The sequence below is a fragment of the Hordeum vulgare genome, chromosome 1H (genome assembly GCF_904849725.1).
Source record: "Hordeum vulgare subsp. vulgare chromosome 1H, MorexV3_pseudomolecules_assembly, whole genome shotgun sequence".
Taxonomy (NCBI): Eukaryota; Viridiplantae; Streptophyta; class Magnoliopsida; order Poales; family Poaceae; genus Hordeum; species Hordeum vulgare.
Genome location: NC_058518.1, coordinates 187,599,206 through 187,622,697, shown reverse-complemented (window position 1 = coordinate 187,622,697; position 23,492 = coordinate 187,599,206). Strand labels below are relative to the sequence as shown.

Here is a 23,492-nt window from a genome sequence, read left to right as displayed (position 1 = left end):
GGGCATGGCGATTGACTGGGAAGGACGCAAACAGGAATTGTGGACTGCTGCTGGTTTGATGGGCTTTTCTGGGCTATCCATTGCGCCGATTAATTTTCCTTGGTGTCCTTGCCACTTAATGTTTTTTTGGTCGATGGCTATGTGTGACTAGTGGGACCCAGCACCACTTACATCGTGAAGCATTGATGAGGCACAGTAGTTGAGGAAAAACAAAGAGAAATAACATGTCAGATCTGTTTGGCTACTTATAGATACTTCCACTCTAGTGTAGTATTTCTTTTATTTTCTTTACCCTACCTACTGTTCCTAGAGTTCTCTAGTTATAAGTAGCTGTGATTAGAATGGTGAATACTAAACAATGTTCTTTAGAGTGTTCCAGCTATAAGTAGAAGTATTTTAAGGCTTCTCAAAGCCCTATAAATAGAGGTCCTCACCTCTAGTTTGTAACCAGACTATGTACCCACTATCTATAATAGAACTTGTTATTCCTATCTAAGATCTTGGGACTAGATCTTGTGCTCTAGTAGTTTTGGATTGAACTCCTGCTGCCATATTGGCCCCCACTCGCCTCTAGAGCGATATCTAGCACAACACGTTGAAGTAGTTCCTTCAACACTTGTGCTGTACACATTGTAGCAGCAAGGTGGAGTTGTTCCTCCACAACCTTGTGCCGCTTCAGGTGGTATCAGAGCCCCGTTGATCCATACAAGTTATTGTTGTTCTCTTTGAGAGCAAGCTGCAGCAAGCAATGGAGCAATTGGAGAAGAGGATGGATGCTGTAGAACAACAAATCAAAGAGTTGCGTGAAGATCTTAATTGGAGATTTGATCAGCTGGTTGAGATGATAAGAAAGGGTGTCCCCTGCTGCCAATGAAGGAGATTCATCCAAAGAAGAAAATGTTCAACAAAGAAGGAGAGGTAATCTTGGAGCGAGACCGCCCCAACAATGTGCTGCTCAACGCACTTCAAGAAGGCCAATTTATGTTGAAGCTTCTGAAGGTGAAGAATATGATGATACCCTTGAAGAACCTAATCTCTATGCATATCGGAGAGTACCCAACCCTACATATGCAAGGGATACATAGAAGGTGAAAGATGAGATCCCAGCTTTTAATGGAAATGTTGATATTGAAGGGTGCCTTGATTGGTTATATGGGTGGAGACTTTCTTTGAGGTGATGGAGGTTCCGGAAGATTGTAGAGTTCCTTTGTTCGCATACAAGCTGAAAGGAGGAGCCGGTGCACGGTGGCATCACGTTCAAGAAGAACCCAGGCTGAGAGGAGAACCTCGTGTGAGAACTTGGCGACAAATGAAAAGTATTTTGAAAGGGAGATTTTTACCCACTGATTATGACCAGATCCTATTTATCCAATTCCAAAATTGTGCTCAAGGAAATATGATTGTTTGAGATTACACGGATGAGTTTCTAAGGCTACAAGTGAGGTGCAACCTTGATGAAACCGAAGATCAACAAGTTGCAAGGTACATTAATGGTCTTTTTTTCGAGAAAACGCAGTGAGATACGTGCGTTTCTTTGTATTGAAAAGGAAGAGTTTATATTACAATCCTCCTAGGAGGGGCAATGCTGGGAATTGAAAAGCCTATGACTAGTGTACATCCCAGGTCTGGGGGTAGATGATACGGAGACCGGCCGCTCCTGCCTTGGTCCAGAGGGACGCCTCTTCCTTGATCTACACGACCAGGTCATACAACAAGGACATTAATGGTCTCAATGATGCTATTCAAGATCGATTGATGATGCAACAAATTTGGTCTATTGATCAAGCACAAGCTCTAGCCTTGAAGGCCGAGAGGTTTGTGAGGACAAGAAAGACAACTAAGGCTCCATATCCTCCATATCCTCATACCGAAGGCTCGTCTAGGGATCACACTAATAGAGTGGAAGAAAAGATCGCTCCTCCAAAGGCAAAACGACCATCCCGCAACAAACCAGAGGAGATGAAGGTGCAGAATCTGGTGACATGCTAGGCGAGGAGACCGTGGAAGATGGTTTTGCCTTTCTTAATGGTAAGCTGCGTGAGGAGGTGTATATGCAGCCACCACCTACGTATTCTGTTCCTGATGGCATGGTATGTCGTCTTCGTCGCTCTCTCTATGGCCTTAAGCAAGCCCCCCCCCCCCCCCCGCGCCTGGTTTGAGCGTTTTGCCTTTGTGGTGTCTGCTGCTGCCTTTCTTGGGATTGGAGTCTCTTCTATCTCTGATGGCTTTTTTACCCAGGAAAAGTATATCCAGGATCTTCTTGCTCGTGCTGCTCTTACTGATGAGCGCATTGTTGAGACTCCCATGGAGCTCAATGTTCACCTCCGTGATACTGATGGTGACCCCTTGCCTGACCCGACGCGTTATCGTCATCTTGTTGGTAGCCTTGTCTATCTAGCTGTCACTCGTCCGAATATCTCTTATGCGGTTCATATTTTGAGTCAGTTCGTCTCCGCTCCCACATCGGTTCACTATAGTCATCTCCTTCGTGTTCTCCGATATCTTTGGGGCACGATCTCTCACCGTCTATTCTTTCCTCGCTCCAGTTCTTTACAGCTTAAGACCTATTTGGATGCTACGTGGGCTAGTGATCCTTCGGATCGTCGTTCACTTTCTGCTTACTGTGTTTTTCTTGGTGGTTCTCTCATTGTTTGGAAGACGAAGAAACAAATTGCAGTTTCCCGTTCGAGTGCAGAGGCTGAGTTGCGAGCGATGGCTCTTTTGACAACAGAGGTGACTTGGTTACCCTGGTTACATCAGGATTTTGGTGTTTCTGTCACTACACCGACTCTGCTCTTATCTGACAGTACAGGTGCTATTAGCATTGCGCGCGATCCTGTGAAGCATGAGCTCACCAAGCATATTGGTGTTGATGCTTTCTATATGCGTGCTGGTGTGCAGGATTAGGTTATTGCTCTTCAGTATGTGCCTTCCGAGTTACAGTTGGCGGATTTTATGACGAAGGCCCAGACTAGAGCGCAGCATGGCTTCTATCTCTCCAAACTCGGTGTTGTTCATCCACCATGAGTTTGAGGGGGGGGGGGGGTGTTAGAGTATATATAATATAGCCATGTACCCTTTTGTGTTTATCCCAATATATAAGGGGCTTCCTGCATATAGTCCACCACCTGTACATGTATATATACCGGCCTATGGTCTCATGGGAATATAAGTTGCATATTCCTAACAACATATCCAACGGTTGCCCAGTAAGAAAATTTGTTAACACAACTATCCATGATGGTGAAGACAATGAGGAAGAATACGAATCTGAAGATGCAGAATGACAAGAGGTTTGTCAAGGAGAAGGTGAAGAGGTGGTATTTGTGATTGAGCGTCTCCTATGTTCCACTCCACAACCCGACGACACACAACGGAAGAAAATATTTGAGAGCAAATGCTCCGTGAATGACAAGGTATGCAAATTAGTTATTGATAGTTGCAGTTGCGAGAATCTTGGGTCAGTTTGGTTGCTGTCCTGGTGTAAAATTGCCTGGCCTGGAGCTTCCCTGGGACCTGCCTGGGCCTTGTTTGGTTTGTATCCAGGGACATTAGATACTAGCCTGGCATGCAAAAGCCTGGAAAGTGATTAGCCGCACCTGATCTTCCGACAGCGGGGTTAGCCTGAGCCAGGCGTTCCTTCCCATGCGCCTGGGTGTGCCTGCTGGGCTGCCTGGCAATATTATATTATTTCTTTTGTATCAAATTGATGGGCATGGGTTTCTTTTATATACTAATTGCACTTCAGGCAGCAGCAGAGCCAGGGTACAAACCAAACATGTGCATGTCAGGCTTGCCTGACCAGGCAAAAAATTCCAACAACTCAGGCTGGATCCAGGCGTGAGTTTTTCCCAGGCATGTTGTCAAGTCTTTCATCCAAACTGACCCCTTTATCTCCCAGAAGTTGGTGAACCATTTAAAGCTTGAAACCCGTGATCATCCAAATCCCTACACTTTTGGATGGATCAAGAAAGGAGTGAATATGAGGATCACGAAACAATGCAACCTGCCACTTTCTTTGGGCAAGCATTATCGCTCAAATGTGTTGTGTGACGTAGTTGATATGGACGCCAGCCATGTTTTTCTTGGGAGACCTTGGAAAATTGATGTGGATACTACACACAAGGGCAAGGAAAATTCTTACTCTTTCATTTGGAACAAGAGAAAAATCATTATTCTACCAAACAAAACTGAAGGTAATACCTCTAAGGATGAGGGGAAAACTATGTTAACCATCTCCCATACCTCTCATGAGTTTATGGAAGACTTGAAGGAGGCAGATTTGTGTGCTGCACTTGTTGTAAAAGGAGAAGAGCATTTGACTGTTGAAATTACAGCAAATGTAGGTGGTTTATTGGCAAAATTTATAACATACTTGGAGAGCCACAAGGCCTGCCACCGATGAGAGGAATTCAACATAGAATTGACTTAATTCCAGGAGCAAGTCTTCCTAACTTTCCACACTATTGAATGAGCCCAAAAGAGCATGATATATTGAAGGAGAAAGCGGAGGAATTGCTGCAGAAGGGGCACATTTGAGAAAGTATTAGCCCATGTGCTGTACCGGCCCTGCTCATGCCAAAGAAAGATGGATCTTGGTGCATGTGTATGGACAGTAAAGCCATTAACAAAGATCACCGTATGGTATAGATTCCCTTTTCCCCATTTGGATGATATGTTGGATCAGTTTAGTGGGGGTAAAAGTGTTCACAAAGCTAGATTTAAGAAGTGGATATCGTCAAATCCGTGTCAGACCCGGGGATGAATGAAAAACCGCCTTCAAGACAAAGGAAAGGTTGTTTGAATGGTAGTCATGCCATTTGGACTCTCAAATGCACCAAGTATCTTTATGCACTTGATGAATCAAGTCCTTTGACCCTTCTTATCCCACTTTGTTGTGGTCTATTTCGATGACATCTTGATCTATAGTAAGGATGAAGATGAACACTTTGATCACGTTCGGAAGGTGCTAGAAGTACTAAGGGAAAATGAGCTCTATGTGCATAAATCTGGACCGACTAACCGAGTGGCTGATGCTTTGAGTTGTCGTGCATGCCTCTTGACTTCTTTTGAGGTTGAACTTCCAGGCATGGATCAATAAAGGAGTTGTAGGAGGATGACGAAGACCTTGGCCATGTTTGGGTAAAGCACACAAGAGGCCAGCCGTTAGGTGATGGCTATCTCTTCAAAAATGATCGTTTGTGCATTCCAACAAGTTCTCTACGTGACAAGCTGGTTAGAGAGCTTCATTCAAGTGATCTTAGTGGCCATGTTGGACGGGACAAGACTATCGTTAACCTGGAAACTCGTTACTTTTGGCTGCAACTAAAGAGAGATGCTAGAAAGTTTGTTCAACGGTGTCTCATATGTCAACCTGCAAAGGCCAAGTTCATAACACAGGGTTATACATGCCTTTGCCTGTTCCTGTTGCTCCATGGAAGGACATCTCTATGGACTTTGTCTTGGGCTTGCCAAGAACAAGACGAGGGAGTGATGTTGTGTTTGTGGTCGTGGACAGATTCTCTAAGATGGGTCATTTCATCCCATGCCGCAAGACAACGGGTGCTCATCATGTAGCAAACCTATTCTTTCTAGAAGTGGTAAGACTTCATGGAGTTCCAAGGTTGATCGTCTCAAACCGTGATAGCAAGTTTCTTGCTGCATTTTGGCTCACTTTGTGGAAGCAATTCAACACTGAATTGAAATTTTCTAGCACTGCTCATCCACAAACAGATGGAAAAACGAAAGTGGTAAACAAGTTTTTGGGTAATCTGATCCGTTGCATTTGTGGAGAAAGAAAGGGACAATGGGATTTGGCACTATCTCTTGCAGAGTTCTCCGACAATAACTCCAAGCATAGATCCACAGGAAGGAGTCCTTTCTCCATTGTCTACACTAAAGTTCCAACACATGTGGTGGACCTGGTGAAGCTACCATCAAGGGGAAACTCAAAAGCAGTCTTGTCCTTTGCTGATAATTATACTGAACTATTTGAAGAGATTCGTGGTGTTTTGGGAGCACAAAATCAGAAATATAAACAACTTGCTGATTGCAAAAGGAGGCCAAAACCATTCCAAGTTGGTGATAAGGTGATGGTCTACCTCCGAAAAGAGAGGCTGCCTTTAGGTGTTAAAGGGAAGCTTAGGCAGCGAAAGTATGGGCCCTTCTCTATCATGAGGAAGATAAATGATAATGCTTATGTGATAGATCTTCCAAGCGACATGGGTATATCCAATACTTTCAATGTTGCGGACTTGACCCTCTACCATCCAGAAGAAACGCTCTATGAAGATAACTCGAGGGCGAGTTCCAAACAACCAGGGGAGAATGATGAGGAAAAATAGTAGAAGAAAAAGAAAGAGAAAATCACATGCCAGATCTGTTTGGCCACTTCTAGATACTTCCACTCTAGTGTAGTATTTTTTTTTCTTTACCCTACCTACTGTTTCTAGAGTTCTCTAGTTATAAGTAGCTGTGAGTAGAATGGTGAATACTAAATAGTGTTTCCTAGAGTGTTCCAGCTATAAGTAGAAGTATGTGAAAGCTTCTCAAAGCCCTATAAATAGAGGTCCTCACCTCTAGTTGTAACCAGATTATGTACCCACTATCTATAATAGAATTTGTTGTTCCTATCTAAGATCTTGGACTAGATCTTGTGCTCCAGGAGTTTTGGATTGAACTCCTGCTGCCATATTGGCCTCCGCTCGCCTCTAGAGCGATATCTAGCACAGCACGTTGAAGTAGTTCCTTCAACACTTGTGCTGTACACATTGTAGCAGTAAGGTGGAGTTGTTCCTCCACAACCTTGTGCTGCTTCAAGCATGCCATCCTTTATTTGTGGATATACGAGTTTTTTAGTACTCATATGTGGATAGTTTGTAGGTTCTTGGGCTGTAAAATGAGGTTGATATTATTACATTTTAAAGGCAATAACCAATATTGTACCTTCACAATAAGAGTTTGTGCATGTGATTCGCTACTCATCATTGTACATTGGTTTCATTTGCTATTCCAGTTTTGATCTCAGAAACCAATTCTGTACTGTTGACATGCCAAGTGTCCTAACTTCACAACTTTGTACTAAAGCAAGTACAAAGTTTCTGGTTTAGTAGTTACCCAATACAAGTAATATCAAAATTTCTGGTTTGTGTGTTAATTTCCTTGCCTAAACTGTTTGGTCAAATGATGCCAAAATACCAATGTTGACGCACATTTTGTAGGTTACTAGCTTAGTTAGGAAGGGTGCTCGTAAGATAACTCTCAGCATTGGCGATGGCGCTAATGATGTAAGCATGATTCAAGCCGCTCATGTTGGGATTGGCATTAGTGGACAAGAAGGAATGCAAGCAGTTATGGCTAGTGATTTTGCCATCGCTCAATTTCGTTATCTTACTGATTTGCTTCTTGTACATGGACGGTGGTCATACTTGAGATTGTGCAAGGTATGCTTATGGTTTCGTTAGCCTGTATCTTTCCATATATTTATAGTTCGCAAAACTAAATGTCGTCACTTGCTGTTTCAGGTTATCACGTACTTCTTCTACAAGAATCTGACATTTACGCTAACTCAGTTCTGGTTCACTTTCCAAACTGGCTTTTCTGGTCAGCGGTTTTATGATGACTGGTTCCAGTCGCTGTATAATGTCATTTTCACAGCACTACCCGTAATTATGGTTGGATTATTTGATAAGGTATAGCGGCCTGTATTCATTTTACATTTAGTTCTGGAATGATGCTGTTTGTGGCATTCATGTAACTGAACCATTTCAGGATGTGAGTGCATCTCTATCAAAGAAATACCCACAACTTTACCAGGAAGGAATTAGGAATACATTCTTCAAGTGGAAAGTGATAGCGGTGTGGGGTTTCTTTGCTTTCTACCAGTCAATAGTGTTCTATTACTTCACTGCAGCTGCAAGTCAGCATGGTCATGGCTCATCTGGCAAGATTCTTGGACAATGGGATGTTAGCACGATGGCCTTTACTTGTGTTGTGGTTACTGTGAACCTCCGCCTCCTCATGTCATGCAATTCTATTACCAGATGGCATTATTTCAGTGTAGCTGGCAGTATAGCGGCCTGGTTTCTGTTTATCTTTATATACTCTGCCATAATGACATCATTTGACAGACAGGTGGGTGAATTATGCACTAATCTATCTCTCTGCTGATGACTATTTGGGCCTAATGATCATTCTTTCTATAAATGCATAACATCATGCTGTGTTCCTTCTGCAGGAAAATGTATATTTTGTGATTTATGTTCTGATGAGTACCTTTTTCTTCTACCTCACACTAATTCTTGTTCCGGTCATCGCTCTCTTTGGTGACTTCCTATATCTATCGTAAGATACCACCTATTCCTTTTGCACAATTATATGTCAGTGTCGTCTGGTTTTGATTCTTTCAGTCTACATACTGAAGTGGCTGAATCAACCGTGTGCTGTCTCTGATACTCTGTCGGTTTTCCAGGCTTCAGCGATGGCTATTCCCTTATGACTACCAAGTTGTTCAAGAAATGCACAAGGATGACCCCCATGAATACAGTATGATACGTCTTCCAGAGAGGAGCCATTTGAGCCCTGAAGAAGCGAGAAGCTACGCGATTTCCATGCTCCCCCGAGAGAACTCCAAGCACACTGGTTTTGCTTTTGATTCCCCAGGTTATGAGTCATTTTTTGCATCGCAGCAAGGTGTCTGTGTGCCTCACAAGTCATGGGATGTCGCAAGGAGAGCCAGCATGAAGCAGCAGCGGCAGCAGCCACAACGAACAGGAAGATCCTAATCCTGGATTTGTGTAAAGTTTTGTACATCATGTTCGTTTGCCCACAGACCACATGATTGTGTATAAGTAGCCTTGTAGCACTTTTTCTTGTTTGTCACCCAATGACCCAATATGTTATGCTAGCGATGTTAGTAGGTGACCATTGATCTTGATGACTGAAGAATCAGGTAGGCATTTGGTTAAACAAAGTGGAAACTGGAAAATGCAGTTAGCGAAATTCTTATGATTTTTACAGAATTGGATGTTACTGAAATTTGTCTTGTCTTATTATGAAATCTTGCTTTGTTGCAGAATGAATGCAGTGCTGGTGTGTTCCAGGCATAGATCTTGATGCTTGTTGGGTTGACATGTCAGTTTTCCTTTTTTTCCGTTTGCTCCCTGACTCTTAACGCGTGAGCGCCAGCTTTCCTCTCTTCTTCCTGTTGAGCAGCGTACCAACCTTATCCCAAGATGTGAGAACTGTCCGCCGGAGGAGTGAGTATTTACTTTGTGTTCCCTCCGTTTATAAATATAAGTCTTTCTAGAGATTTCATTAGTGAGTACATATGAAGTAAAAATGAATGAATCTACACTATAATATATGTAAACCTAAGAATGGTTATTAAGAACCGGGTGTAACGGTTTGGTTCTTACTTTGGGTTTGCTTGGTTCAGGTTTTATTGGGTTGAGATTTTTTTAGTTTGGTTTTGGTTTGGGTGTGTGGAGAAACCAGTTTAGGTATAATTGGTTATGGGTTTAAACGGTTTGGTTATTAATGGTTATAAACTATGAGTTCAAACAAATTTTTAGGCATTGGTTATATGCAATAATCAACAATGACCGAGAACGAGTATCTTTGATCCGTGTGCATGCTATAATGCACTATGTAACTATGTATTACGAGGAAACACCACATGAAAATCGAAAGTGTTTGCTTGTTCTTTCACTAAGCAATTTTGCTTGTTCTTTCGCTAAGCAATTTGGTTTTAATATACTTGTTAGTGAGCTTTTCAGTCATGGACATGTTTTTTTTGCCTCTTGCTGTGTGCTGACTGTATCTCAAGCATAGTTTTGTTTTCAAACTATTGTAGACACATTTATGCATTTTTTATCTCATATGCTTCTTAACATGTCAATTTGTGTAATCATATGTACATTAAAACAAACTCATAGTTATTTACTAGGTTTAAATTCATGGTTATGTATTTGGTTTAAATTGGTTTGGGTGGAAAAAATAGTGGGTTCGGTTTTGGTTGGGCTAAAAATGACACTAAATGGGTACGGTTCAAGTATGGTTTTGAGAGATAAATGAACGAATATGGTTCAAGTATGATTCAAGTATAAAACCATTCTTAAGTTTAAATGTATGTTAATATATAATCCATATGTAATTTCATAGTAAAAAAGTCTTAAATGAAAATATGAGAAAGAAAATGTAAATGTTGACGCACATGGACCCTGGCGTCTGGGTGCGCGCAATTGACACCAGTAGGTTTGCACTAGATTGAACTTATGAGACTGGGTGCGCGCAATTGACACCAGTAGGTTTGCACTAGATTGAACTTATGAGACGCAAGGGACCCTGGCGTCTGGTTCCTGGTCCAGACGTTAGGGTCCCTGGCGTCTGACCCCTTTGCCACGTCATCCGATCAACGACAGACTGATCGACTGGGCCCGTGCTATACGCTGGGGTCCCTGGCGTCTCCAGTGCAACCCAGACGTCAGGAACGTTGGCGTCACTTAAAGATGTCAATTTTGAGCTTATTTTCAAACTGGGGTCAGATTTGCGTTTTGTTTGTAGCAAAGGTTATAAAAAAAATCGACCAGCCGACGACGACCTACTAGCAGCGACCAGGCAAGTAGCTTTGCACGGGAAGCGGCTGGATCCCACGAACGGACGTACATGCACTGGCTTTGAGGCGCGTTGCGACATGATGACACGTCTGCGTAGATCGATTTGAGCGGCGGTCGGGAGGTTGACCTACAGCAAGATGAGAGCCATGCCCGCAGCAGAGGAGAGCGTCGACCAGGAGGGTGACGAGACAACCCGACATGACGATGCCACAGATGCACGGGATGTCCAGCAACGAGGTAGAAGGGGTAGCAGCGGCTCGGAAAGAGCCACGCGGTAGGGAAGTTAGCGACAACCACCGAGAGAAGGCAACGACGGCATAATAGAAGATTGGATCAGGAGGGCGAGTTGCGGCCGTCGAAAAGATAACCTAAGCTCTAATACCATGTTAGAAAAGCAACTTATCTTCATTAAAAGCTCAAGGGGCATATATATATTACACAAGATTTGAGGTGCAAGGAAAGTAAACATAGATTAATAAGAACTCCTAGACCAATACTAATACTCCCTCTGTTCCTAAATATAAGTCTTTTTAGAGGTTTCACTAATAGACTACATACGGATGTATATAGACATATTTAAAAGTATAGATTCACTCATTTTGCTTCGTATGTAGACATTTAATGAAATCTCTTAAAATACTTATATTTAGGAACGGAGGGAGTACTTCCTAACAAAATATAAATCCAAGATCATTTGCTAAGTTCAAATAGTTTTCAAACTATGTCTATGTTTAAACTAAATTTTAATCCGAGTTCATTTTCTCTAAAGTCAAATATAACTCAAAAACATTTACTAGGTTTAATTCATTTTATTAAACCATATTGACATATTTTTATTCAAATTAAACCTAAGGTTTCAAAGTTATATTCAAACTATGTTATAATTAAATTCAAATGTTATATGAATTTCCTATAGTCAAGTAATAATAAAAAATATCTAATAAAGTACACATTATAGTTTGTGTATCCTAATTGTTTTATTCAATAATTTATTTCAAACTTAAAACCTAATTATGTTTAATTTCCATTTGAATTCTACCACGGTTTAAACTATATTTGAGTTCTAATTATAAATTACTTTAAAAATAGATTACAATAGCTAAGACGAAACTATATTTATTTAGGTTCAATTTGCAAAAAGAATCAATTAATTTGGATTTATAAACTGCAAGTTATGCCCTAGTCAAATTCAAACTCATTCTTTTGAATTAAATTTTTTAAAATATAAATTTCGAAATTTAAATTTTGTGAGTGGGAGTATATTTCATAAGGATAGTTCTATAAAAAGAATCACTCAATTTGGACCTACGGGTAAAAGTTATAAGTGTTTTAAGTTGAACCAGGTTTTGTGCAAAATTGCCATTTAATTCGGTTAAACAGAAATAGCTACAGATAAGGTTGTGGATAAAGTGGCAACGTGGAACATTTTGGTTGGCCCATACCGATCCGAGTGTAGTTGTTGTTTGAGAACCATTAGATCTATATCTGACAGTCGTTGTTGCGTACCCCTTCACGAAATGAAGTGATCTAATCTAGATCGTCTACCCGGGATTGGACGACCGAGATCTCAACGCGGGGTTTGTCACCGGTGGTTCGCCAGAGAAAAAGGTGACGTCGACAGACGCGTGTGTCATCACCGGTGGTCGTTGGGGGCACGTGGAGAGGCCCATGGGGATCACTGCATCGCGGGGAGCCCGTCGGTGGCCGCCGCGTTGTTGCGGTCGTCCTCTAGCGCCGGCATGGACGTATGAGGCGACGACTTGTTGTATGATCGAAAGTATGTCTGAAGGCGGGTGATTAGACTACTTGACAAGATAAAAACTTAGTCTTTCCCCAATTTTAGTTGTGGGCCAATTTTAACAATTATGACTAGTCAAGTTCACCCTACACATGCACATCTAAGAGTCTGTCAGTGGAAAGTAATGACATGCAAATGTAAAGTAGAGGGTAAGGTAGGGAGATCAAATGCAAAGGTTGACACGACGATTTTTGGCATGGTTCCAATAGGTGGCGCTATCGTATGTCCATGTTAGTAGAGACTTCAACCCACGGAGGGTAACAGGTGCGAGAGTCCACGGAGGGCTCCACCCATAAGGGCTCCATGAAGAAGTGGCCTTGTCTATTCCACCATGGCTTCCGTTCATAGAGGACTAGCCACTCACGGCAAATATTCATGAAGTAGGCGATCTCCTTGTGTGGGGAGCCCGATTTACGAGTCGAGATCGCCGAATGAACGTGCTCAGTGATCCCAGAGATCAATCCTCACCAAACACAAATTCTGATTACTAAGAGTCTTACATCCAAACATATCGTTTGATACAACAAATGACCATCATGGTCAAGTCTCACATGGGTAGGGCCTATAAGGCCAATCACACCAATACAACTACTAGCGTAAATCTTGGTAGTAAACGGGAGCCCATGCCGTCAGCCTTCACGAACATGCATTTTGACTGGGAAGCATCCTAGTTCGCATGTCTGTCTCCGATGACGAATTCTTCTCCAAACTTCGGTTCCTCCATGTTTGGTCAATAACATAACTAGTGGTAAGCTAATGAGTACTTTGAATGTACTCGCAAACAACCCATAATGTGGATAATGGAATTGGTACGATAATAAGGTAATATGCAGACTTTACGGAAAGCAAGTTTTAATTGAAAATGAACATGGTCAAGTATTTGTATGGGTATGCTTCATAAGCTAGATGGTAAACATAAGAACATGTTACATATATCAACATATCTCTTGAGGGCTGAACACTTTGGGTTAACCCGATATGCCAAGTCACCAAAATTGTCATATCATCTTTCTGAGACAACATCTTTAAACACACACACACACACACACACACACACACACACTTGGTTTATGCGGAAACGACTGGAGGTAGTTTAAGCACCACCACCCAACTGTCCTTGACCGTGGACACGACTATTCAAATAGTTTTACACTCTGCAGAGGTTCCATGCTGTACCCACGAGATCCGGGAAACTTCCGTGTCATCCACGACTTGCCGTATATAACATACCCGAGGTAAGTACCCGTTCATTGCCTTTCCCCTGACGACACTAGACAAAGAGTCCACTCGATTGGTACCCAGCCCACATAATGTACGTCTTACGAGCAGCAACTCTAGACCGTATCATCCATGTGGGGGACCAACGGTGTGCCCGGAACACGTAAAAACAACATAGTCAACCTACCTGGTATGACCTCGTCACAAGAGTGACCACATATCACTCCCGCCACTAGTAATGTGGCCTCTTTTCTAGCACCGACCAAAGTAGTCAACAAAGCCCCGTCCCATAAAGGGGTATCGTGGTCGCACATGTAAGGTTGGGACGGTCGACACATTATAAATCTAATCCATTTCCGAAACCATTAACACAAAACATTTCCCGGTGCACCACTTCTTTCACAAGTGGCCACCTATCTCATTATCACCCTCGGGCATTAGTGGCACGTGACGGGGTTGTCGTAAAACCTTTGATATTAACTCTGTGTTACCATCATTATGCACATGCTCTTACTATGCGTGGCACTACCGTCTACTTGTCAATATATTATTAGCGTGACCCTCATAGATGGTAAGGTCATGCTTAATGCAATAGCTCCGGAGGAGCCATCGGTAACACCATGCTGGGTGCACCGAATAACCTTAACTATATGCATCGGAATAAAGTGTTCAACTTGGCATGCATGAAAATGTTTTCTCAGACATGGTCAAAGGGCTGCATGCCTTGATCAACTAGGTATCCGGTTCTTCGGGGTCTTCTTGTCCAACTCCTTCCTCGAACGCGGAATCTATCGTCGTAATAATAGTAATAAAATAAGAAGCTCATTCAAAAACAGAGCACAAACTCATTTTAAAAATGTTATCCTTGTGATAAATATTTATTATAGTTTAAAAATATTTGTCTCTGGTTTTGATGCAAAAAGGTATTTTTAAAACCTAAATAACAGTGGCTAAAATATTTAAACGAGACATTTTAATCAAAGTTATGTGTATAAGTTTTTACAAAAAATAGTGCAACAACACTAATAAATTATACACGTTTTTAGAAGATTTGCGATCGAAAAATATTTAAATTTGATTAAATACTTAATTCTACAAAAATCATTTAGAATCAATATAAAAATAAAAAAAGGAAAAAAGGGGCTTAACCCTGGCCTCGCTCGGTCAGTGGCTGGGCCGGCCCAACTGGCCAGCCGGTCGGTTAGCCAACCAGCAGCCGAGGTGCGCGCGCGCCGTCAGGTTTTAATCTGACGCGCGGGACCGTGCGGTCAGCGACAGAGAGAGAGGAGAGAGGGGGAGAGACAGGCCACCGACAGGTGGGGCATGCCTGTCGGGGTCGTCTTCCTCCTCTGGACAAAGGGAGAGGAGGCACGCTGTCGGCGATACTGACGCGAGGCCAGGTGAGGCAGGAATGGCACCGTGGCAACGTCGCCTACCTTCTGGTGGTTGAATGAACGGCGGGGAGGCCCTGGGTCACTGGCGACGAGGTGGCCGCAGCGAAGGTGCTATGGGTGGTGGTGGAGTTGGGTGCTACATGCAGGGAAATGCTGGGGGAAGAGGTGGAGAGGCTTTGTGAACTCACTACAGTCACGGAGGAGGTGAGAGGAGCGCGATACCTAGCCTATAGCCCTAGATCGACGAAGCACCGGAGCTCTCTGTGCTCAAATGGGGTGGTTGGGGCCTCGATTGATGTACTGGAGGAGTGGTGTGAGGTGCTGGAGCAAAGGGGGAGGCCTATTTATAGGCCAGCAACGGTGCACCTAGCGCGGGAGCGCTGGTGGTTTTACCGTGACTGTTGGAGAGGGAGAGAGGGCTCGGGGTCGATACCATGGTTTCCCGGACGCGGTTTGAGACCCCAGTGACTTAACAAGAGAGAGGGGAGGCTTAGTGCGCGTGTGCTGCGGGGCCGCGTTCTTCTGGCCGAACCAGGCGCGTGCGGGCACGCGTCGCCCTGGTCAGCGGAGAGGGGGAGAAGAGGCCCTGAGGCTGCCCCGAGTCAGGAGGTTTGTCGGATACGCGGAGAGACACCGAGGGGAGGTGAGAACATGCCGGGTCTAGCCTCCTTTGCCTCGGGTGCGCCGTGTAGCGCACCTGGAGCGCAGATTTGGCATGCCACGACATGCTGGCGCGCTCTGGGGCGCTTTGGCCCTATCCAGCGTGTCCGGGGGTTGGCTTAGATGCCCCTTAGCCGTTTGGGAGCCGAGGGTCTCACTGCTGGTCAAAGGAAGAGCTTGGAGAGGAGCTGCCAGTCTTGCTTCAGAAACTAAAATGGGGATTTTGGGCTCATCTGCTTGGAACCAGAGAGGGGCCACTCGTCTGCAGTTGAGGAGTGCTGTGTTGGAAATATGCCCTATAGGCAATAATAAAGTTGTTATTATTATATTTACAGTTCATGATAATTGTATATTATTCATGCTATAATTGTATTAACCCGAAACCGTAATACATGTGTGTGAATATATACATCACAATGTGTCCCTAGTGAGCCTCTAGTTGGCTAGCTCATTGATAAATAGATGATCATGGTTTCTTAATCATGGACATTGGATGTCATTGATAACGGTATCACATCATTGGGGAATGATGTGATGAACAAGACCCAATCCTAAGCATAGCACTAGATCATGTTGTTCGTCCGCTAAAGCTTTTCTAATGTCAAGTATCGTTTCCTTAGACCATGAGATTGTGCAACTCCCGTATACCGTAGGAGTGCTTTGGGTGTATCAAACTTCACAACGCAACTGGGTGATTATAAAGGTGCACTACAGGTATCTCCGAAAGTGTTTGTTGGGTTGTACGAATCGAGACTGGGATTTGTCACTCCGTGTGACGGAGAGGTATCTCTGGGCCCACTGGGTAATCCACCATCATATTGAGCTCAGTGTGACTAAGGAGTTAGCCACAGGATGATGTGTTATGGAATGAGTAAAGAGACTTGCCGGTAACAAGATTGAAGAAGGTATAGAGATACCGACGATCGAATCTCGGGCAAGTATCATACTGATAGACAAAGGGAATTGCATACGAGACTAATTGAATCCTTGACATCGTGGTTCAGCCGATGAGATCATCGTGGAACATGTGGGAACCAACATGGATATCCAGACCCCGCTGTTGGTTATTGGTCGGAGAGATGTCTCGATCATGTCTACATGTCTCCTAAACTCGTAGGGTCTACACACTTAAGGTTCGATGACGCTAAGATTATAGGGAATAAGTGTACGTGGTGACTGAAGGTTGTTCGGAGTCCCGGATGTGATCCCGGAAGTCACGAGGAGCTCCGAAATGGTCCGGAGGTAAAGATTGGTATATATGAAGTCCTGTTTTGGTCACCGAAAAAGTTTCGGGCTCATCGATAGTGTACCGGGTGTGCCGGGAGGGTGCCGGAGGACCCCCGGGAGGGGGTGACGACCAAAGGACTTCATGGGCTGTTAGAGGAGGTGGACCAGCCCTTATTGGGCTGGCCAAGGCTTTCCCTAATGGCCCATGCGGCTAGGGATAAAGAGATAAGGAAAAAAGGATTTAAAAAGAAGGAATCCACCTCCCTTGTGGGAGGTGGACTCCTCCCTAGTTCGGCCAAACTCCTCGTCCTTGGAGGAGGGGCCAAGGCAACCCTCCCTCTCCCTCCTCCTATATACACTTGAGGTTTTTTCCCTTTTGAGACATACAATTGATCTCTCCATGGTGCAACCATACTCCTCGTCCTCCTCGTCCTCCGTAGTGCTTAGCGAAGCTCTGCCGGAGTACCACGTAGCTCCACCGTCACCATGCCGTCATGCTGCCGGAGCTCTCCCTCAACCTCTCCCCCATCCTTGCTGGATCAATGCATTGGATACGTCACCGGGCTGCACATGTGTTGAACGCGGAGGTGCCGACGTTCGGCGCATAGATCGGAATCCACCTCGATCTGAATCGCTGCGAGTACGACTCCATCAACCGCGTTCTAGTAATGCTTCCGCTTAGCGATCTTCAAAGGTATGAAGATGCTCTACAACCTCTCTCGTTGCTGGTTTCTCCATAGATAGATCCTTGCATGGCGTAGGATTTCTTTTTGAAATTACTACGATCCCCAACGGTGACATCAGAGCCAAGGTTCTATGCGTAGATTCTATGCACGAGTAGAATACAAAAGTTGTGGGCACTCGTTTGTCAATTTGCTTGCCGTTACTAGTCTTATCTTGATTCAGCAACATTGTGGGATGAAGCGCCCCGGACCGACTTTACACGTACGCTTACGCGAGACTGGTTCCACCGACTGACATGCAGTAGTTGGATAAGGTGGCTAGCGGGTGTATGTCTCTCCCAATTTAGTCGGATCGGATTCGATGAAGAGGGTCCTTATGAAGGGTAAATAGCATTGGCATATCAACTTGTGGCTGTCACGTAGGTAAGAAGCGTTCTTGCTAGAAACCCTAACCAGCCACGTAAAACTTGCAACAACAATTAGAGGACGTCTAACTTGTTTTTGGAGGATATGCCATGTGATGTGATATGGCCAAAAGGAGGTGATGTTACATATGTGATGTATGAGATTGATCATGTTCTTGTAATAGGATTCACGACTTGCATGTCGATTAGTATGACAACTGACAGGAGCCATAGGAGTTGTCTTGATTTATTGTATGAGATGCAACGCCATGTTGACTACTTTACTTTATCGCCAACGGTTAGCTATAGTAGTAGAAGTAATAGTTGGCGTGAGTACTTCACGGAGACACAATGATGGAGATCATGGTGTCATGCCGGTGATGATGATGATCATGGTGCCCCGAAGATGCAGAACGACGGTAGCAAAGATAAGATGATCCCTCATTAAAATTTCGAGATAAGTATTCCCCTAAGTGTGCACCGTTCCGAAGGTTCGTTGTCTCGAAGCACCATGCGATGATTTGGTGTGATAGATTCTAACGTTCGCATACAACGGGTGTAAGCTAGTTTACACACGCAAATCACTTAGGTTGACTCGACGAGCCTAGCATGTACAAACATGACCTCGAATATAGGAGACCAAAAGGTCAAACATGAGTCGTATGGTTGCTACGATCAACATGGAGATGCTCACCATTGAGGACTAGTCCGTCTCACGTGATGATCGGACACGGGCTAGTCGACGTGGATCATGCCACACTTGGATGACTAGAGGGATGTCGATCTAAGTGGGAGTTCATTATGTAATTTGATTAGATGAACTTAATTATCATGAACTTAGTCTAAAATTGTCTTTATAAATATTGTAGATCCAATGGCCAACACAAATGTCCCACTCAACTTCAACGCGTTCCTAGAGGAAACCAAGCTGAAATACGATGGTAGCAATTTTGCGGATTGGGCTCGTAACTTGAAGCTCATCCTCATGGCTTCCAAGAAGGCATATGTCCTTGATGCACCTCTAGGCAACCCTCCCACGCCCATGTCATCCCAGGACGTTAGGAACGCCTGGCAGGCACGAAGTGATGACCACTCTATGGTTCAGTGTTGCATGCTTTACAGTTTAGAACCAGGGCTCCAAAGGCGTTTTGAGGAACATGGAGCATATGAGATGTTCGAGGAGCTGAAACTAGTTTTTCAAGCTCATGCTCGGGTCGAGAGATATGAAGTCTCTGACAAGTTCTTCAACTGTAAGATGGAGGAGAACAATTATGTGAGTGAGCACATACTCAGAATGTCTGGGTTGCACAACCGCTTGACTCAGATGGGAGTTGAACTTCCAGATGATGCGGTCATTGACAGAATCCTCCAGTCGCTTCCACCAAGCTATAAGGGCTTCGTGATGAACTGCAACATGAAAGGAACGGAGAAAACCATTCCGGAGTTGTATTCAATGTTGAAATCAGCGGAGGTGGAAATCAAGAAAGAACATCAAGTGTTGATGGTGAATAAGACCACCAGTTTCAAGAAAGGCAAGGGGATGAAGAACTTCAAGAAAGACGGCAAAGCAGTTGCCACGTCCTGTATACCAGTTGCCGGGAAGAAGCCAAAGAAAGGACCCAAGCCTGATACTGAGTGCTATTATTGCAAGGGAACGGGTCACTCGAAGCGAAACTGCCCCAAGTACTTAGCGGATAAGAAGGCCGGTAACATCCATGGTATATATGATATACATGTGTGGGGACCCCGACTTATGAGTCGAGATCACCGAATGAACGTGCTGAGTGATCCCAGAGATCAATGCTCACCGAACACACAGATGCTGAATATTAAGAGTCTTACATCCAAGTACCGAATTACTACAACACATGAACAAAGGGTCAAGTTCACAAGGTAGGGACTATAAGACCAAATCACACTGATACAACTAGTAGCGGAAATCTTAGGGCTAAGCGGGTGCCCATGCCATCAGCCTACACAAATAGGCATTCTGACTGGGAAGCGTCCTAGCTCGCAGGGCCATCTCCGAAGACGTACTCTTCTCCAAACTCCAGTCCTTCCATGTCTGGTCAATAATATAACCAAGCCAATGAGTACTTTTGAATGTACTCGTAAACAACCCATGATATGAACAATGCAATTGGTATAACAAGTAATATGCAGTATTTGGTGGATAGCAACTTAACTGTAAATAAACATGTTCATGGATAAACAACATAAGCTAGATGTTGTTTAGAAGAACAGGTTACATATATCAATATATCTGTCAAGGGCTGAACACTCCGGTTCACCCTATATGCCAAGTCACCAAACTTGGTCATGTCAAATCTTTCATATTAACACCATTAAACTCACACACAATTGGTTTATGGGGAAATGACTGGACGTAGTTTAAGCAGCACCACCCAACTGTCCTTGACCGTGGACATGACTATTCGAATAGTTTGACACCCTGGACAGGTTGTACGCTGTACCCACGAGATCCGGGAAACTTCCGTTTCATCCACGACTCGTGGTATATAACATACTACTCAATCAAGCATACAAGCATACAATGTCAATCATGACACTCACAACATTGGTTTTTGAAAAGTTTTAATAAACTCATATTTTGAGGTTACATTGAAAGTGAGGTGAAAACAGGGTGTGACAGACCTATCCCCCTTACAAGAATCTCGTCCCCGAGATTCCTAAGCTAGGTGCTAAAAAAGTACGGAAATTCGGATGAGAGATAGTCTTCATGCTCCCATGTGGCTTCTGCTTCGGTGTGGTTGCTCCACTGAACCTTGAAGTACTTGATGGTGCGGCTTCTGGTGCAACGCTCTGCTTCATCCAAGATGTGGATTGGCCTCTCACGATAAGTGAGGTCTGGCTGGAGGTCGATGGCCTGATGGTCAATGTCCTTATAAAGATTTGGATGGTTCAACACTTGCACACACGTCCAGAGTTGTGACACGTGGAAGACATTGTGCACACCTGAAAGTTCTGGTGGTAGCTCCAACTCGTAAGCAACTTCTCCATGCCTTGCCGTGATCTTAAAAGGTCCAATGGACCTTGGAGCTAGCTTCCCCTTGATGTGGAAATGCTTGGTTCACTTGAGAGGTGTGACACGAAGGTACACCTGGTCTTCAAGGTTGAACTCCAATTCCCTACGGTGAGAATCCGCATAGCTCTTCTGTCACGACTTGGCTACCTTCAAGTTTTCTCGGACAAGCTGCACCTTATCTTTTGCCTCTTGCAGAACTTCCGGCCCGAAAATCAGCCCTTCGCCGGTTTCAGACTAGTTGAGCGGGGTGCGGCACTTTCGTCCGTACAACACTTCAAATGGGGCCATCTAGAGACTGGACTGGTAGCTGTTGTTGTATGAGAACTCAGCGAACGGCAGACAGTCTTCCCATTTGGCACCATGTGACAAGACACACGTGCGGAGCATATCTTTGAGCATGTGATTTACTCTCTCTGTCTATCCGCCCGTCTGCGGGTGGAAAGCGGTGTTGAAAGAGAGCTTGGTTCTGAGGTCTTCTTGGAACTTTTTCCAGAATCTTGAGGTGAACTGCGTGCCTCAGTCAGATACAATCTCCTTGGGAACTCCGTGGAGACTCACTATATGATGGATATACAGACTAGCCAACTAGCTTCCATCATAAGTGGTGTTGACTCGAATGAAATGGGCCACCTTGGTCAGGTGGTCGACAATGACCCATATGGAATTATGCCCCTTCCTTGATCTGGGCATCCCAATGATGAAGTCCATGTCAACTTTGTCCCACTTCCATTCAGGCACTTGGAGAGGTTGTAGAAGTCGAGCAGGTCGTTGATGTTCAGCCTTGACTCGCTGGCACACGTCGCACTTGGCAACATAAGACGCTATTTCCCTCTTCATGCCATGCCACCAAAATTTCTCTCGGAGGTCTTGATACATCTTGGTACCACCGGGGTGAATAGAGTAGGGTGTGTCATGGGCCTCCTACAGGATCAAATCCTTGAGTTCTGCCTTGTTGGGTACGCATAAACGTTTCCCAAACCACACTACTCCTTGTTCATCCACCGAGAATTCTGGGGCCTTTCCTTCCTGGATCTTCTTCTTGACGCCTTCAATGCTCTTGTGCCCCTTCTGGGCCTCCTTGATATCGTTTGCTAGCGTTGGTTTGACTTCGAGGTTAGCGAGGAATCCTGGTTCAACTAGCTCCAACCCAAAGCTTTCCATTTCTTCATACAAGACGGGCAGCCTTTCCTTGAGCGTAACATTCAAGGTGCCGGCCTTCCGGCTTAAGGCATCAACCACCACATTGGCCTTACCGGGGTGGTATTGAATGCTGAGCTAGTAGTCTTTGATTAACTCCAACCATCTTCGCTGCCTCATGTTCAATTCCCTATGAGTAAAGATATACTTCAGACTCTTGTGGTCAGTGTATATTTCACATCGCTTCCCCAGAAGGTAATGTCGCCATGTCTTCAGGGCATGCACTACCGCTGCCAACTCAAGATCATGGGTGGCATAGTTCTCCTCATGCGGGCGCAGTTGCCGTGACAGATATGCCACGACCCTGCCATCTTGCATTAGGACTCCACCGAGCCCGTTTCTGGAGGCATCACAATATATCACAAGCTCCTTGCTGATATCTGGAGTGGCCAATACCGGGGCGGTAGTCAATCTCTTCTTCAACTCATGGAAGCTTGCTTCACACTCCGGCGTCCATTCGAACTTCTTGCCTTTATTCAAGAGCCGAGTCATGGGTCAAGCGATGTGGGAGAATCCCTCTACGAACTTGCGATAATATCCCGCGAGTCCGATGAAGCTCCTGACTTCCTTTACATCAATTGGCGACTGCCACTTGGTTACCGTAGTAATCTTGGAAGGATCGACCGCAATCCGCTTGCCATCATGGTATGACCCAAGAATCTAACTTCGTGCAGCCAGAATTGGCATTTGCTGACCTTGGCATGAAGTTGGTGCTCCCGAAGCTTCTCCAACACTAACCTCAAGTGTTGCTCATGCTCTTCTTCGGACTTGGAGAAGATTAATATGTCATCGATGAATACGACGACAAACTTGTCCAGGTATTCCATGAAGACCTTGTTCATGAGGTACATGAAGTAAGCTGGGGCATTTGTCAACCCAAAAGACATGACAGTGCACCCGTATAGACCGTATCGGGTCACAAATGTAGTCTTGGGCATGTCTTCAGGTCGGATCTTCAGTTGGTAATATCCAGATCAGAGATCGATCTTGGAAAATACCTTGGTTCCATTTAACTGGTCAAATAACTATTAAATCTTGGGGAGTGGGTACTTGTTCTTGATCGTGACTTCATTGAGAGAACGGTAACCGATGCAGAGTCTGATAGTCCCATCTTTCTTAGACACGAACAGAACAGGTGATCCCCAAGGTGATGCACTCAGACGAATGAATCCCTTCCTGAGTTGCTCATCCAGTTGCTTCTTCAGCTCTGCTAGCTCTTCGGATCCCATCCTATAAGGCTTCTTATAGA

The 23,492-nt window shown here is 44.4% G+C and overlaps 1 protein-coding gene across 2 annotated transcripts in view; it reads left to right on the top strand.

Moving 5' to 3' along the window:
* Nucleotides 1–9,036, top strand: part of LOC123428396 (phospholipid-transporting ATPase 3) — a 36,765-nt gene extending 27,729 nt beyond the window's left edge. For both annotated transcript variants that reach the window (XM_045112594.1, XM_045112600.1), the window contains 5 exons: nucleotides 7,221–7,442; nucleotides 7,524–7,691; nucleotides 7,771–8,133; nucleotides 8,237–8,343; nucleotides 8,471–9,036. In XM_045112594.1, coding sequence (XP_044968529.1) covers nucleotides 7,221–7,442; nucleotides 7,524–7,691; nucleotides 7,771–8,133; nucleotides 8,237–8,343; nucleotides 8,471–8,783 — 1,173 coding nt within the window. In that variant the 3' untranslated portion in view covers nucleotides 8,784–9,036. The remainder of the gene's footprint in view (nucleotides 1–7,220; nucleotides 7,443–7,523; nucleotides 7,692–7,770; nucleotides 8,134–8,236; nucleotides 8,344–8,470) is intronic.
* The last annotated feature ends 14,456 nt before the right edge of the window (nucleotides 9,037–23,492 follow it).